This window comes from Oenanthe melanoleuca, chromosome 2 (assembly GCF_029582105.1).
Source record: "Oenanthe melanoleuca isolate GR-GAL-2019-014 chromosome 2, OMel1.0, whole genome shotgun sequence".
Lineage (NCBI taxonomy): Eukaryota > Metazoa > Chordata > Aves > Passeriformes > Muscicapidae > Oenanthe > Oenanthe melanoleuca.
The window spans coordinates 9,102,821-9,121,300 of NC_079335.1; the positions used below are offsets into that span (position 1 = coordinate 9,102,821).

Genomic DNA, 18,480 nt, shown 5'->3' on the forward strand with positions numbered 1-18,480 from the left:
GAATAACACCAGTCGCAGTTACCTCATCCTGGATAAGATATCAAAGCACTTGTGAGGCACAGAGGGCTGCTTTATAGATCATCAATAATGCATTCATGCATGCACTTTGTCAGCGTATCTGCAGAGAGCCTGTAGAGTTGGAGAAAATACATTTTTTTTAATTAGAAGCTTCATTGACAGTTGAATAAATTTGAGAGAGAGAAGAACTAGATGTGGAATACCTGAGCTTTTGCAAAATGGTCTCTCATAATTTTTTATCTCTACATTTTTTATCTCATACATGCTATTATTTCGAAGTAATTTTTTTCTGAATAAATTAGAACCTCCACTATTGATACAGGAGATCCAGGCATTGCTATTTCAGGCTTTGTTGTTCCTACACCTGTATGTAAACAAGACCTCCTAAAGTATGTGGTAGTCTGGCTGCTAGGGAGTTGGATTTGACCATAGTTAAGTCCCTTTCTTTATGTAATTCAGAAATCTTTCTCAACCCACATCACTTCCAATTTTAAATAAAAGGAATAATTGTAATTCCATGATGTTTTACATACTAACAAATAACCTCACTTTTAAACTTTTTAGTCTTTGCAGAGAATTTTTTAAATAAAGTAAACCATTTATTCTTTGTTCAATTTAATATCTTACAACAAAACTTTTATGAAGTTTCCACAACAGGTTCTCAACAGTTCTGCTTTCAGTCTTGCAAATAATAAAATAATTCAAGTGAGACAAGATCATTCTTGTGCTTTGATTCATGCCCTGGACAGGGTTGTTTAAAGATTCTTCAACTGCCTGTGGCTTCATGCAGTCAGGTCCTCTTCTGCATTTCCCCACCTATCAACATAGAGCACATTGCTGTGCATGACAAGAGGAGGATGCAAAGACAGACCCTGCAAGTGCACCAGCACTGCAGCAGAGAAACAGAATGTTCCTCAGCCAAAGGGTGCAGGCAGGAAGCCAAATCCACTCTGTCTGCTGATGAGGAGCTGAGATCAAATAACCTGAGTGGCACATAAAGAGCTGCTGGGAGACTGAAAGACAGATAAGGCAAGGGGGAGAGGACCTTGGTTAGTGTCTGCAGCTCCCTACAGGAGGTGGTGTGGACAGCACAGCTCTGTGAAGGTTTGGACAAATGCAGCAGTCCTGTGTGGGTGATGGAGGATGCCAAATTCTTCTCAGGCCATCACCTTTTATGACAAAGGAAAAGTTAAATCCAGCAATCCTTAGTGAACACTCTGGAAATAGAGGGACACATTGCTCAGTTGCACCATCATTTGTACCTGGTCTCTCAGTGTGGGTGTTAGTTCTCACATAAGATCCAAATACAAGACCACAATTTACAGGAATAGAATAGAATAGAATAGAATAGAATAGAATAGAATAGAATAGAATAGAATAGAATAGAATAGAATAGAATAGAATAGAATAGAATAAAGATATTTTAGCTGGAAGGGGTCTACAGTGACCATCTAGTCCAACTGCCTGCCAATTCAAGGGTCACCAGAGTTAAAGCATGTTAAGGGTATTGTACAAATGCCTCTTGATCCTGGGTTTGGGTCATCAATCACCTCAGTAGAGAGCTTGTTTCAGTCTTTGCCCGCAGTCTTTGTAAAGAAATGTTCCCTAATGTCCAAGCTGAGCCTTCACTGATGTAGCTTTGAGTTATTCCCATGCATTCAGGCACTGGATCCCAGGGAGGAGAGCTCAGCATCTCCTTCTCCCCCTCCTCAGGAAGGTGTTAGAGAGCAATGACGTCACACCTCAGCCTCCTCTTCTCTAAACTAGAAAAACCTAGAGCCTTCAGCAGCTCATCACAGGACATAACAGTTAGTAAAATAGAAATGAAATTGGTAAAATAGCATGCGTGTCTATATCTGTATAGAGAAGAATTACATAAATAGAGGCTATTAAAACATTTCATTAAACTTAAGCCCTTCTTATTGACTGCATTTTTCAATGAAAAGCTCTTTGCTCAATTTTTCTTCTAGATACAATTATCTTTTATATCAAGATAAGGAAATCAGATGTAAAATGAAAAATAATTGTCTTAGTCTGAATAAAAGGAAAAGGCAGACTGGAGAAACAATCATGTGAGGAGTTGTGTGATAATTCGTCTGACAGTTCTGAGGGCCAGTTTAGATATTTTTGTAACATAAAAATTCTTCAAAATCGATTAAAATCTCAGTGATATCACTTCTATTAGCTGCTCTCACAACACTTAAAGTGCTTCAGTGTGGAGGAGTTGTTGCAAATCCCATTTTCCAGGGACAGGAAATAGTTTATTTAATTTTGATATTTCAAGCCCTCTTGCTTGCATGCAATGAAGAAATTTGTAAGTGAAAATTAGAAGTTCTAAGAGCACAGATAAATCCCTTCTCAAAGCTCCTCTTTTGTTATTTTATTATTAACTATTAAAAACCATTTTCTCTTAGATATCTGAAATATGTTGGCTTCCTGATGTGATAAATAGGTCTTATAGGCAAACTACTACACTGAGACTTATGTCTACCTTTCTCCAAATTTTCATGGTATGAAGGGAAGGGAAATAAAGAATAAAGAATAATAAAGAATAATAAAGAAATAAAGAATAATTATTTTCAATTTTTCACATTTTTGTGCAACCAGTTTCTCTCCATTTTAGAACTCTTTGTTTTGCTTTTTTCCCTGACAAACTGAGCTGATGCTCTGTTGCAGCAGTGAAAGCTCAAGTATTGAATGCAGTGAGCAATTTACCCTTTTCTCCTCTACACAGGGTCTGTCAGGGTTGTTACTGAGGCATCTGAGGAAACTGTAGTTAACTTCAGAGCAGTGAAATAGAGCTGTTTATTCTTTGTCTGCTCTGTGGTGTGATCTTGCTGTGTTTTATTGACTTCAGTGACTGTAGAGATGAGGTTTTTTACAGAGACACAGCAGGTTTGTGGACCAGCAGTAGCAATGTGCTTTCCCTACCCTGAGCACACAATTTAATGAACACAAGCTCTAATACTATTTCTGGTGCAAACAGTTACTGTCAGACAAGCAGAACTGGAAAAGCAATCTCTTCATGAAAGGGCTCATATGTGTTTATTTTTGAGAGGTGAAATGGACCCCACAGAATGGACAAAACTGATTTTGGCCACATGGTTCTCAATACTCACATGGTTGTCATGACAGGGCAAATGGTGTTCTGGCCAAATCTAATGAAAATAATTATTCATTTGACTAAAAGCAACTCTGGAAAATCCCAATCAATAAAATAACATTTTTTAAAATTGAAAATTAGTAAAAAATACACAAAAATTCTATAGAATAGACAGGTTTGATGAAGATAGTTCCTGAGTTGTCCTTTTTGTTCCTGACTTTCATACTAAAGCACTCAATAAGTCCAACAAAATACTTTCTCTCAGACATCTTTTCCTCTCTCTGTCTTCCCCTTTTTATCTAATTGGAATAATAACTGTGCCACTGAGCCATGCATGCAATTAAGTGCTTAATGATAACCTGGCTTTTAGAATAATTTTATCACTGCTTCTACCTTTGCTATTTAGAAACTTGTCTCTTCATTGTACAGGCTAGACTGCACTTTACAGCTAATCAACATCATATTTTACATCATACCCTTTTCAAAATGATATGGAAAATTGTGGCAGATATATTCATGAGTCTGATCTTTTTGTTTGTGTGTTTTGTTCAACAGATATGTCAGATCAAGAACAAAGCATGACATTGACATGAGGATAGGGATTCATTCTGGATCAGTTCTGTGTGGAGTGCTGGGCCTGAGAAAGTGGCAGTTTGATGTCTGGTCATGGGACGTGGACATTGCAAACAAACTGGAGTCGGGTGGAATTCCTGGGTAAGGCAAAGTGTATTTCCCACAGTCAGAAAACATTGCCAGCACATTACTCTGTTAACCTTGCCAAGAGATTAACTGTTTTACGTCCTTTCATCAACTATGACTGTTTTTTGTGATATTGCAGTTGGAAAGGATCAGTGAGGTTGTAGACAAAAAAGGTAGGAATGGTCAGCTTGTAAAGCCCTTTGAAAAGACAAGACTAAAATCTTTATTTTTCTTTGTCAGCCTTGATTTTCTGGAAAAGATCAATTTTTGTTTTCAGCCTGCATAGTCCTCAGAGATAGTCCCAGTTAGGTGTTGACCATTCATGAGATTTTCCAGGCTTCATTCTCTCACCTTTCTCATTCAAATGATACTAAGAGGCACAAAGCTATAATTTGTTTTATTTCATGGTGCACAAAATGTGGAAAGAATAATGTGTTCATAGGTCAATATGTTAATAACAAGTTGTTAGGAACAGCAGGCTCTCTAGGAAGTCTTTAAAATAATTTGATGCTTTAGTAGACATTTTGAGATATTTATCTTAACCTGTCTATATGTGAAAATGTATGGTTTTCCACTAAAAAAAAAGCCTGTTTCTGAGTGTCTGATATGGCTGATTCACCTGAAAGTTGCATGTTATTTCTGCCTGATATGGCACATATATCCTGCTAGTTTGGAAGCTACAAATTCTAAAATTGAACTAACAATAGTGATTGCAGGAATATTCTGCTCTCTTTCAGTCCCACCTGCCACTGATGAAAGATGTAGAAAAGATCACCTAGACAATTCCAATTTTAGCCATGGAATTTAGAAGCAATAGCAGCAGACACCTTTATGTGGAAAAAAAATCTAAGTGGTGCTGTCACCTTGAATGAAAGAGATTTTAAGCCATCAAAACTGAGTCATGTGCTGTCCTCCTAGCACACATCTCAGGATCTGTCAGAGCTGTCATGTTCCCAGGAAACTGGAAGGAAATTTGCTTCATATATTGCAAATGCATGCCTCTTCCACAGTTCTACATAGTAAACCTTTGTTCTAATATATACTCTTGGTATTAGCAGAAAATTAAATTCTGCATGTTCTGAGAGCAACTTCTGTACTCTGCCTATGCCATCCATGTATAAAATTTTAGAAAACAAATTTTGTTGCCTGCTGCTTACTCCACACAATCGCCCCAGGTAACTAAAAGGATGCTTTATTCTCATGAGCAAATTGATCACCTAAGTTTCACCATCCACACCTGCAAAAAGTGGAGTCTATTGCTGTTAATGTGTGCAAGTCAAATGGCTATTAATGAATAACCCAGAAAATGCACAGCCTTGCTGTGCAGATAAAAAGCCTGGCAGGTTTTCAGGCTGTCAGAGCAGAGTGATTTCCTGGATATCAGTGTGCCAGCAGAACAAAGCCTGTATGTGACAGCAATGAACCAAGTCCCTCAGAATAGTGATTTACATCAGAGTTTCCCAGTGTGCAGAGCAGATTTAATAGAGCAGTTAAGCTCATTTCAGCCTCTCCTTATTTCTCCCTGCCACCAGCATTCAAATCCCCCTACTTGTTGTAATACCAAGGTCATTCCCATTCCTAGAGCAGCTGCACCAGGAAAGCTGCCCCGGGGTTATGGGCAGTCCTGCTCCCACAGTGTAAAACAAGATGAAAGATGAGCTGCAGCATTTTCCTGAGGGCATCATGGAGAGGGAGCTGAGGATGGGAAAGATCCTTTCACCCAGTCTGAGAGCAGGAAAGGAGGGGCTCAGCTCTTCCCCTCAATGCCTGCATGTCCCCCTGAGTGCCCAGGAGCATGGGGGAGGCAGGGAGAGATTGCACCTGACAGGAGGAGCATCAGCCAGCAGCCCAGCTGCTGCGGGATAAGGCAGCCAGGGGCACTGAGAAAAAATGGTGATTTCTGGTTTTCTGAGAGTAAAAATGTGTCCACAACACCTTGTAAGAACCTACAGTGTTATTTCAGTGACATTCTTCTGCCAGGACCCCATTTTCTAATAGTCTTTAGTTAGTGTATGTATTAATCTCCAGTATTATTAATCTCTGGTATCAATCTCCAGTACTGACTTGCATAAATTCTAGGTGATAATTAATTTTCAATGATGTCTCAATGACAGGTAGCATTTAACACTGTGGGCCTGATATGTTTTCAATAGTAGGTCAGGCAATATTTTTGACTTCATTACTCAGGTTCCCAATGTACTGTATTTGTATAAAATTAAAAGATAACTCTCCACATTTTAAGTTTTTTTTTTAAGCAAGCAGTTCAAAAGGTGAAGCCAGAAAATACTTATAATCTGACAAAAAATTTTTAATATTTGTCCCATTTAAGGACATTAGGTTAATAGCTATCTCCATTCTATGCTTAAAGCTGTTCATATCCATCATAAAATCCATATTTCATGGCTTTATTACTCATCCTTCCTAAATATTAGTTGAATCCAAAGAAAGAGGTAATCTTGGCAACTAGAGTATGACTTTCTCTTTCTCTCTTTTTTTTTCTTTTGTTTTAGGTTAGTATTTAAAAAATTTGGCATATTTGGATTTCTTAGAGCTTGGAAACACATCACCTTTCTGAAAGGTCACATGGCTTGCTGTTTAAGTCCAGACCAAAATTCCTTATATTTGAGGAACGTTTTTACTGGGTTTTATCTTGAGTTTTATTGTTTTTTCACTACAAAATACTATTAATCTCTGCAATAATTATAGCAGCATGAGTTTAGAAAGAGAAAGTTGTACAAAACCTGGGAAGAAGCAGGGAAGTTGAGACAGCTTAAAAATTGGCTGGGATACAAATTTTTGATCCTTTAATTAGATGTTGAGATTTAATGCACCACATGGACTGTTTGTGCCAGGTTCTGATACTCCTGGGCACTTCACACTGCTAAAATACAACCAGCACTTTATTTTCTAGCAATGCATGCACATCATACATGCCCTTAATATTTTATTCCATCAAAATATTATGCAATTCAATTCTGCATTGGCATCCTTTGAGTTGCAGAAGGAAGTTTCCAAGGGGCATGCTAAGAACATTTTCTTCACAGGAGGAAGCCAAATTTTGGTGCCTGAGAAAAGCAACTTAGCAAGTGTCATCAAGAAAGGATCAAGAATTTAGCTCACTCTGAATATCAGGATTCTGTATGCAAGTCTGTCTTTCAGAAAGTGACATAGACTCAAAGTCTAATAAATGAGCTGGTTGCAAGGGTCACTACAACTATTTTCTTGGGTTAGATAAATGCCCAATGAAGAACTCTTACTGCATTCATGATGCTGCATTGTACAGTATAGCATAGCTGACCATTCATATGTTCTAGAGGCATCTGAAATTTTCCTATATGCAGGAACTTGAAGTTTCCTTAAAAATAGTTTAGCTGTAAGACATCCAAATTCCTGTTATACTGTTGCAAAATTTGAGCTCTTTTGCATGTAATATCATAAATTCAACTTCACTTTGGTCAAAGCTTTTTGAACTCCTTGCTTGGTCTTAGTAGAAATGATTATGTATCTTGCCTTTGCATATTTCCCCTATTTCCCTAATTCTCTTCAGGTGCAATCAGACCATTAATTTCAAATGTTTAAGCTACCTCAGGAAACTGAAGGAAATTAAAGACCTTCACATAAACTGCTGTAATGCCTACCATTTATTTTTCTCTCAACATACTTCCCTGAAGTACCATTTTCTTTCACTCAGAATAGCATTTTACTTGGGAAGGTCTCCCAAGTCAAGGTATCAGGTGTGAATGTCAAAGTGTTTTTGCTGTGACAGGACTTTGTGCATTAATGCCATCTTATTGATGTAAACATGCCTTGAGATTACTTAGCCACAAATAAAGCTCATGTTTTTAAATACACTGTTTAATTTTAATTGTTTGCAATAGAAAACCTTGTATATGTGCATGATGTTAAACAATATACAGAGTTCAAAACCTCCTTCTAACCTATGTGTAGTAGAGCACAATCAGTATTTGCTACTGCTTGTTTCACTCCTGCAGGAGGATTCACATCTCCAAAGCCACTCTGGACTGCCTGAACGGGGATTACAAAGTTGAAGAAGGGCACGGCAAAGAGCGCAATGAATTCCTGAGGAAACATAACATTGAGACTTATTTAATTAAACAACCTGAGGAGAGCCTGTTGACTTTACCTGAAGATATTGTGAAAGAGGCTGTCAGCTCCTCTGACAGGAGAAACAGTGGAGCTACGTTTACTGAAGGATCCTGGAGCCCTGAGCTTCCATTTGATAACATAGTGGGAAAACAAAATGTAAGTCAAACTTCCTTTAATGCCATCGAGATGAATGCATGATTGAGTGCACTCCAATAATGGAGGCCTCAGAGGAGACAAATTCATCTTTAACCTTTATCCTTACATGTACTGCAACAGCAGAGGATTGAACAAATTGTTTCAAGGCAGAAAAACATCACGTATCTAAACTGGGAAAATGCCAGTTAAACAGAGATTTTGGGTTCATTGGTTTTTTTCTTTTTACCAACTGAAATCCAATACTGCATGGCTTGTTTTAATTTAACCCCTCCAATTCTAGTTAGATTGTATATCTCATTGCATAGCTTTGCTGTAGAGCATCAAATTAAAGGGATGAGGGAAAGGACATTTTGAGGAAAAAATCCCAAGGTAGTTTATTGATATCTGAGGAAAAAAAAAAAAAAAAAAAAAAAAGCACCTTGTGAAATCAGGTTCTTCATTGCTCACTTTTTTAACAAAAAATATTAGAAACTTATACTCTAAGATATAATTAAGGTTGACTAGCAGATGAGTTTGATTCTAAAGACATCTACAGCTCAATAGAAATACGAGATAATAGCAACTTCTCCTGATCAGATGTTTTTCCAAAAGCACTGCATGGCTGATTGCCAGCAACCTGGGAGCCAACAATTCTTGTACAGTAAAAAAAGCATTTTGTGAAGTCTGCTTGCTTAGAGGAATTAAAGATAGAAAGGTTAAAATGCCCTCAGACTCCTCTTCTCACTGCACTTGAAAGATTGATGAGTCTTTATGAAGCAAGGTCAGCTGAAGTTTTCTTTCATTCTCTTTGGGGGATCTGTAATGACATGATATCCTTTCTTCTGCTGCACATCCTTATTCCTACTTGTCTGAGCTGTCTGTTGAACCTTAAGCATTGTTGTGTGGAGGTCTTGCTTTTGTCAACCGTCTTCTGCTTCTTACAAATGTGCTCAGAAGTGATAAAATTTCACAATCAATCAGCCCACAGCAGTGTCTTCATCTCTTCAAACTGAATTTGAGCATGGCACAGTCTGCTGTTATATAAAACACCTGTTTTATATATTCTCTGTACATCTCTGTATCTGCATGTTCACTGCCTTATATATTCTCTGTATTTTGTTGATCTGTCTCTATATTGTCATTTCATTAGGAATAGAGGTATGGGTGCATGCTGATGTGAATATCTTCTGATCTCTCTCTCTTTCCATTTAAGATATTCCAATTTTTGTAGTCCAAAAAAATCTATGCAGGATAGGCTCTCATTTGGGTGGTAATTTTCTCAGCTAAACCTGACCTTGATGCTAACAAAGAACAAACTAAAGGATTAGTAGGTTTATTCAATTACTGATCAACTCCTGCCCAGTACCAGTAAAAAGGCCTTGAAAGTAATTGAAGTAGGCACAGCTTAACAGTTTCTTTGAAACATTTTTTTTTCTTATGGCAACAAACAATCTACTTTTAGAACAGTTTCTCACTGTTTTTTTAAAGAATTTCAAGTGGTGTTGGGAAAAGCTGTAATTTTATATTACACAGTTTTACAATAAGCCTTTCAGTGGAGACAAGATTTTAAAAATCTGCTGTTCCACATATGATTCAATTATTATGTAATTTTTAATTTACAGTTGAGACAATAGGCAGTATTGCTCATAAATAATGCATTTTAGCTAAAAAATTCAGATGATAGATTTAAATTATACTAGGATGTAGTAGCTTTCTCCAGAGGTGTGTCAGTCTTGAACAGAATAAGTATTTAATAACACTAATTAAGCAGCTTAAAGGTCACTGCCAACAGCAGGCTTTGAGAATTGTAGTAGAAGCAACCCAGCAATGAATCACTCTGTATGTTTGAATATTTGCCAATAGAATTTAAATTATTTCTTTATCCAATATAAATTACAACAAAATTTGAGCAATTGATCACATGTATCTTGGTTTTAATTCTAGTTATGTTAGGAAGCAGGTGAAAAGAAATCTCTGGGGTATTCCAAAGCCAAACTCAAATTTCTCCAAATCCATACTCATTACCACAAACTTGTGTTCTATGTGCAGCCTTAACCAGTGAATTGTAGATGTGTTTATGTAAGAAACAAATAAGTTATTTTTATGTAGGCAGTCACAGATATTAACCTGTCTACAGCCCAGTTATCACTATGTGCTCTTGCTCTGATTGTGAGGTAAGCCAAGGGTGGAAGTTCCCATCTGAAATACAGACATGCAGAATATAAATGGAAGTTTCTGTTATTGAAACAAGTGTCTGGGCTTCTTTCTTAGAGCAAAGAAAATTGGACAGAAATTATTTTACTTAAAGAGAGTAAATGTCTCCTCCTTTAGAATGAATTAATGGCTGTTTAAGTTGGATTTCTTCCATGTGCCTTACAAAAGAAGAAGATGGAAGCATAACATGGTCATGGTATGTGCTGGTGGAGGCACCTGATGGGTCTGTCAGGATGTGAATTAGGAAAAAGAGCATATTAAAATGTCTGTCTTCTATAGGTGTACCTTAGTAGTGAAGGTTAAAAGTGAGCACAGAAATTACACTAAAAGATTACTCAGATGACAGACAAGTCTAAACAAAAGGGTGGAATTCAGTTCAGAACCAAGGTACCTGAGTTTAGAGCTGCTCCATTGTTATTGCTGCTATTTCCATGCTGGGACACCCCAGCACAGCCCAGCTGCTCCTCCCCACTGACCAGTGGCACAGGGTGTCCCTGTGGCTTGTGCCACATCTCCTGGCTCCTGTTGTCCCCAAGGCATCTCTGCTGACCACAGCTACGTGGGATTGGGCAAATGAAAGTGCCTAGAGTGTGTGTTGGAAGGAATAGAAGTTCAGACACTGAGCATGTAGACACCAAACTTGTAGATACCCTCATTTAGGTGTCTTCCTCTTGGACTAAATCCTATCTGAAACCTGTCTTTTTAAGCATGTGACCTTTTATTTTCCTATTTCCTTCCAAACCCTGATGCTCACAGTATGAAAAAAATGATTTGAAACTTTCGAAAGGTCTTGTAAATGGCCAGATTAAAAATTTCCCTTCCTGTTGAGAGCAGGATGCTTGGACTTTTTGCAAGAAAACTCCCCAGGAGGGAAATAAAATCTAATCTAAGACACCTTTTAAAGTCTCTATAAAATCTAAACTTGTCTAAACTTGGAGTTTTAGTATTTGTTTGTTTTAATTCATCTTCTTTCAGTTTCAGATACATGTTTGGCTAGGTTTTTTTTTTTTTTTTTTTTTTTAACAGAACTTTGTGTTTGTTCCTGTATGATGAATGGTTATTGTCAGCATCAGAAAACTTCAAAAACCCATTGCAGAATTCACAACTGTGTTTTCCAATAGAGCTGCTCACAAAAATGTAGGAGAGATAACAGGAAGAATCAATATTTATTTGTGTTTGCATAAAGAAGTCTTAAAAGATGCAGAGCAAAGAGGGGGATAAGATACAAAATATGGTTAGAACTTATTCTTGAGACAATAATTTGCATGATGTTTTTTCATTGTTTTTATTTATAAATCCAGGGAAGCAGTTTTCTTAAGTATGTGCATGTATGAAGAGAAGAGAAAATAATGAAACACAAATATGAATTTCCTTGTTATATTGTGAATACAAATGCAAAAATACTACAGGCACCATGGCCATAGTGGTGATATTATGTCATGTTCATCTACCATGAGTTGTAAAACACTTCATACATTCAGCAAGGAGACAAGCCTTCATATCAATCAGCCTAAAATAGAATTTTAACCAAAATATAGTTCTTACTAGAATGAACTGAGATTATTTTCCTCATACAAATAAAACAAAATGCTCACCAGAAACGTTAGGGATTTTCTCCACCCTTGTTTCCAATGCAGAAGCAGAAATACAAGATAATTCTGAGGAATCAATTTACACACCACCATCTGATGTGATCTTATCCTTTAACAGGGACTTCAGACACACTCATGCCCTTTCAGCCACCAAAAATTGACAAAAGTTTTTCTTCCTCATTCAGTTTAAAAGATATAGGAGTACTTAAACTAAAATAGTGTCATAGTGTGTAATAACATAGTATTTATCCACTTGCCTTGATTCTTTTCTCCAAGGCCAATATATAACTTCAGACATATCTGAAACTTAAGCATGAGAAAAATTTCTTTAATACTGCTTTTTCTCCTAATGTTGATGATGCTGATTTGCTAGACAGAAGAAGGGAGGGTTCAAGTAAAATGTCCTCCCAAACCTTCTCTACTGAAGTCCTTTTTCTACTAAACAAGCAGGAAAACTGTTTTTCACTCAAACAGAGAGATTTCAGTCCTGACACAATTTTCTGCCTATATTTTGGCATTTTAAAGTACTGATAATAAGGTGTAAAATTAAATACTATCTGTGACTATGGAATCCATGGACTTGATTTTAGGATTGTAAGGAAAGTTGTCCCCTGGGCTTTGGCAGTGGGTGCCTGAGACCCTTCCCCTTTTAATGTGCTGTCCAAGACACATTAGAATATATTTGTTGACTCTAGTTTGAATATCAGCAAGGGAAACCTGCCTATAGCATTTGCCCAAAGAATTGGCTTTCCAGGGGCATCTGATGACAAAACATCCTAAGCTCCTGTTTCAATAGTTCCCAACAGGAGAGAGAGCTGAAGATCTTTTCAGGAAGGACCCATGGAATATTTTTTCCCACCCATAATAATGCTGAAATGTCTTATGCTATGATGTATGAAGTTTCACATCCTTTTCATTCATTAACATTTCTTAACCCTTGGGAATATTACAGTAGTAGAGTTTATTTTCCCATTCAAGTGGGAAAGAGCTGCTTCACTGTGGTTTGTGTCATGAAATGGCACCATGAAATGGGAATGAGTTATTCTCCTTATGAAAGCAAACTAACTCTTTGCTGAAGATGAAACACCCTTCATACTATACCTGCTAGATTTCCTTTGTGAAGCCAAAGTATTTTTATTTTTTCCTTTGATTAATGCATTTGAGATATTTTAAATAATAATATGAATTACAGTTAAATTAAATCATATGGCCTAACTGTAATCTAGATTGGCTGAAATATACCAGTAGTGAAGAAGAACATATTATCTGAAAACCCATGCTGAAGTAATCAGAAATGTCACCTTCTTCACTCCTGACTAAGTGATCTGTTCCTGAACTACACACATCCAGTAACTCTGAGATAAGAAAAACTTCATTACTCCTGTTTTGTGGGTTTTGTTTTATATGGCTTCCATTCTTATTTATTAAAACACACCATTGAGTCAGATACCCTGCTCTGATTTTGGTGTGTGTACTCCCCTCATGCATGCTTTAATAATTAAATATCAGATTTGGAAAGCAGAATATAGTCCTAATGCTCAGTGCAGCAACAAACCTTCTAGCCTGTAAAAAGAAGACATTGAAATGTTCCCCTTAATGTACTGTATGTGTTTAAAGGAACAGACTTATTATTTTACACTTCTATAGATTTCATTGAATGAATTGCATGGAATGCTGTAATGGTTTGCAATGCAACATGAACTAAAACATTGCATTTTTAACCCAAGGGGACCAGCAGGTTTATTCTGTTTGCATGTGCTTTCCCCTAGACTCTGGCTGCCCTAACAAGAAATTCAATAAATCTGCTTCCAAACCATCTTGCACAAGCTTTGCATGTCCAGTCTGGGCCTGAGGAAATTAACAAGCGAATAGAGCACACCATCGACTTACGGAGTGGCGATAAATTGAGAAGAGAGCATATCAAGCCTTTCTCACTGATGTTTAAAGACTCCAGCCTGGAGCATAAGGTAGCTGGGGCTTGGTAGCTGCATTATTCACAATTCAAATTGTAATAAATGTTCACTGAAGTAGAGAAGCTGTAGGTTCTGGCTTGTGTTGTTTTTTTCTTGCTTTGTTTTTCTTTTTCATTTGGTTTCAGTTTTCAGAAGGAGGGGCTGAGCTAGAGTTCATACACAGTGACATGATGCAGGTGTTATAATGCTGAAAAGATTTCATTCTGTTGTTGGAAAATATGTACAGTGAGCAAGCTCAGTTTCTGAAAACAATAACCTCTGGCTGGGTAGAACTTGGTATCGTGTACAAGCAGTTTTTTGTCAGATGACAGGTTAGTTCAGCGCTAACAATGACTGAGCATATAAATTAATTGACATTTCTATTCAATAAATACGTATCTATAGATATGTTCCTTCCATTTAGTCATAGAATCCCTCTGATGTCCTCTATGCAGCTGCAATATTTATTTCAAGACAACAGTAATGTTCAACTCTCTGTTTTAAACATCCTTCTTAAAAAACCTGTTTCTAAGAGCTAAATATGGTTCATGTCTTTGTTGCTTCTCAACATCAATATGATCTCATTAACTTCTCTTTCAGTCTACATCCCAATGTAAGTTATAAGTTTTAAAAGATAAGATAATGGGAGAACACTCCTTGAAAGCTGATGGCACGGGGTGAGGTTGCCCAGATCTCAAATAATTTCATTGACTTTCATTGATAATTTCACATGCTACGGCAGTGCAGCAACAGCAGGTCTGCAATACTATGTGCACTTGACTGAAAGGAAACAAGAATAGTGGGGAATTGGAAGCATGGAGGCTCACTTCTCCATCATCACTCTACCTTCCACTGGAAAACAGATATTTTTACTTCACTTATGAGAGACTAGTCCTCGGGAAAGCCAAGAGTTTTATCAAGAAAACTGCAAAAAAAAATTCTGTTCAAAGTATATCTCAACCCTCATTGCACTAGTAATTTTGTAGAAGAAACAAGAAATGTTTGTTAAAACAAAAACACAAGATTGCATTTTCCCATGAGGATATTTACACTGAGACACAAGGTAGAACCCCCAAAACCAAATTATCCACATATAATTATCTTGTGAAAAGGAAGATATGAAGGTATTTCTTTCAGTTCAGTCATCATGCAAATCTGGCAGGGACTCAGAGGAAGCAAAATTCAAGATCTCTGATACATGTGAATTACTGCATAAAGTTCCAAAAGTCATGAATAATCTTTAATATTTTCAAGACACAAGATAAAAAATTATGGTGAAAGAATCTGAAATCTTTTGTTCAAAGGAGGAAACTGCCTGGTCACAAACAATTTGATGAATTGATTGTCAGTGGTTCACCTTGCCTTGCTGTTCTATTTAATCACACAGGGCCTGAGCATGGGCTGGTGTAAAGGGACACTGCCCAGAATCAGATCCCATATCCAGAATATAAATTTTCTTATTATTTTATATTTCATGATTGTCAGCCACAAAGAAAAATCTATAAGGGAAGTGTAGAATTCCATTTAAATGCAATGTAAGGTACTAAAAGAAGATCCATGCCCTAATCCATCACATTACATTGGTCAGATTTAAAATATTAATGAAGTTTTTAATTGCACCTGAATGAAAAAAGTCTGTTTAAAAGCCAACATTTTGGCAGGTTTGATGCATTTTCCTCCCAGTAGGTCGTTTTGGGCTTCAGTGTTTGGAGAATCATGCTTTCATTCAATATTTCCTTAGGTGTTAGTCCCAACCAGTAGTCACAGGCAATAGAAACATAAAATCCATTCAGCAAAGTTGACTGAGTCTTCTTTCTGTTTCATAAATTAAACTGGTTTCTCATATTAGGAAGGAGTAAAGTTTTAAAAAATATCACCACCACTTTAATTGTTTGGCACATCCACCTCCAAGAGCTGGACAGCCTCTGGTCAGCAACCTCCTTGCTTCTGTTCAGGGTGCTGGGACATCATGAGTGTGATCAGGTAGTGATGGGGAATGTACCAGGACACAAAGGAACAACATGGATTAAGGGATGATGAATCATAGTGTCCTTTTTGTTGTAGACAGGAGCAATTGTCTTGTGGGACAGCTTGGGAAATGTCCCTTCCTTCCTGCATGCCTGAACAGAAATTACAGGTTTCTCCTTATAACCTTAGTGTTCAACCAGAGGTTACAGGAAGTAATGGAAAAAGTAATATTTGAATCATTTTCCTGCAGGAATAGCTGTTTCCTCCATGCTATTGTTACTACCACTTTCTCCCTTCCAGTCCATTTGAGAAACTCACCAAACTCAGCCTTTTCCCTCTGCTCCCCCACCCCTAACCTTTCAGTCTGTAATTATGGGGTTTTTTTCTAGCCATTAACATTTTGGTACTGCTCACGACCTTCTACACCAAGACCTTGAGCAGCTCCCCACGGTGTGGCTGAGAGCCAACAGTGTCTGAGGCATCCCCTCTCCCTGCTGCTCCCCTTGGCTCACACTCCCCTTTGCTCAGCACTGGCAGCTTCAGGTCAGAGGGAGCTCTGAAACAAGCAACCACCCCCATGTAAAATCCTGTGCCCTCTCATTTAGCCATCACACTTACAGGTAGCACTGGCATCTGCTAGGTACTCATTTCTATAATCTCTAAGAGCCTCTCACCCCAGACTTTACACTTCAGAGGAGACAGAAAAACCAGCACCCATAGCTGAGATCCTGGCCAAGAAGTGTTACCTTTACCTTGTCCAGTGAGAATTGTGTTCATGTTCTGCACTTCAATTGATAGAAAAGTAAGTACCCACATGAAAATAAACTATATTTCTTCCTGCTGCATTAATAACAGGACTACCATGATGCAGGATCATGGGGTGACATGAATGGATCTGAAATGTTATACTGCACTTCTGTTTGAACTGTCTGGGTTGGTTTGAATTTTTTCACTATAAGGCAATTCCAGATGTTGGGTTTACGCTAGCCATGAAATTTCTGGTTTTCTTCCTTTAAGGCTTCAAAGGGTTAGAAAAAAACCCCAAACCAATTCTGGAATCAACATGCACAAAACTGCCATGGAGCTAGCACAGATCCTGGTTTATACTGGTTTAGAAAACTGCTATGTCACTGCAGTTTAAGCCACTGGAACATCTTGCCACTCCTCTCTTATCTCATTGCTATTTGTCCTTCTCTGGTTATAGGATAAGTGTGTATTCCACAGCAAGCAGCAGCAGTTACATTAGAGAATGGATTATCTCTCTGAGGCTTTATGTATATTTCCATATGAATTCTGCAATACTTCATTTTTCTTAGGATTTGTGCAGGACCCCACCTGGTATATTTTATAGATTCTTTACTGAAATGGACTAGTCATTACTAACCTGTGTTTCACTCATTAACACTCAATATGTCATTTAGAGACAATTCACACTCAATTTTGCTAGAGGTTTTTTTAACAAAGAGCATGTAGGCAGATAGAACAACTCACCACAGGAAAGTAATTCTGATGGTAGCATGAAAAGATACTTACATTTCCAAATACATGATAGCTCATAGGAAAATCTGATACTACTTCAAATTATTCCAATAATTAAAATGTATCAGCATGATGATATCCCTAAATGTCAGCAACTTGAAAATATCCATACTATGTACTTTCATACAGGGTCAAACAGAGGCACAGGACAGGGAATTTTACATGTTGGTAGGCATTTATTACAGGAAGTTTCCAATGTAAAGATTTGTATAAAGATATTCAAAGTCTTCCTGCATGTTTGTACTTGGATTAGAAAACAGGCTGGGCTTAGACATGAAACATTTACATATTTTCTGTGAGGTGAGCACACTGGAAATATCAAAAGAGCTTTGAATTTCAAAGTACACATTTTCTTAGTTCAAATATTAGACCAAAATATCTGAGTTTCTCTCTTTCAAAATTTCTGACTGGTAAGATAAAGAGAAATTACAAGAGTAGGAAAACAATTTTGCTCTTCCTGCTTGGTGTATCTCAGCCAACACAGGCATCACCTCCTTTCAACTCAGAAACTTCCATTTGCAAGGAGATCTGCAAGAGACTCTGGGCAAACTCTGTGCCTGTTCAGCAACTTTTCTGTCATTGGTCAGCATCTGGATCTCTGTCTACTCTTTGGTCTTCTCAGGAGTTCATTTCCTCTCCTGTCTTAGACTTGTTGAAATTTATTCTTCCATCCCTCTCCTGTATTACAGAAACTTTTCCAACATTGCTCTGATGAAGGAGAAACCTGGTCTTCCTTTTCCTCTGTAAGGTTCCCAGCCCCATGGGAGCCTTCAGGTGCCCTGAGCGTGTCCTGCCAGCACAGGGCTCTGTGGGATGCTGCAGAGAGGGTTTGCACTGCAGACAAGGTCACACCATGGTCCTTCCTTGCTCTCTGCACAGCAGTGGTTGGGACAAGCCTCCCCATGCCTTCTGAAGGGCCTTGAGGCTCAGCCAGTCCTTCAATTATTTCTCCAGGTCATTAAGGGGTAGACTGCTACAGAACTGCCACGTTTATCATTTATGTCAGTGCTGCCAAGGGATGTCAACAATTCCTCATCACAATGTTGTTACTGATTAGAACACAGCATCAATCCTTTTGACATAATGCTCAACACAGCAGGCCATTCTATGTTTGTGTTTCATTCATCTACTTTGCCTTAATTTCCCTATGGAA

General features: G+C 37.7%; 1 protein-coding gene across 2 annotated transcripts in view; it reads left to right on the top strand.

Moving 5' to 3' along the window:
* Positions 1 to 18,480, top strand: part of ADCY8 (adenylate cyclase 8) — a 117,543-nt gene that overhangs the window by 67,374 nt on the left and 31,689 nt on the right. The window contains exons 6-8 of one of the 2 annotated variants that reach the window (XM_056484033.1): positions 3,677 to 3,835; positions 7,813 to 8,083; positions 13,638 to 13,835. In XM_056484033.1, the coding sequence (XP_056340008.1) occupies positions 3,677 to 3,835; positions 7,813 to 8,083; positions 13,638 to 13,835 (628 nt within the window). The remainder of the gene's footprint in view (positions 1 to 3,676; positions 3,836 to 7,812; positions 8,084 to 13,637; positions 13,836 to 18,480) is intronic. The other variant, XM_056484034.1, reaches the window with a different exon arrangement.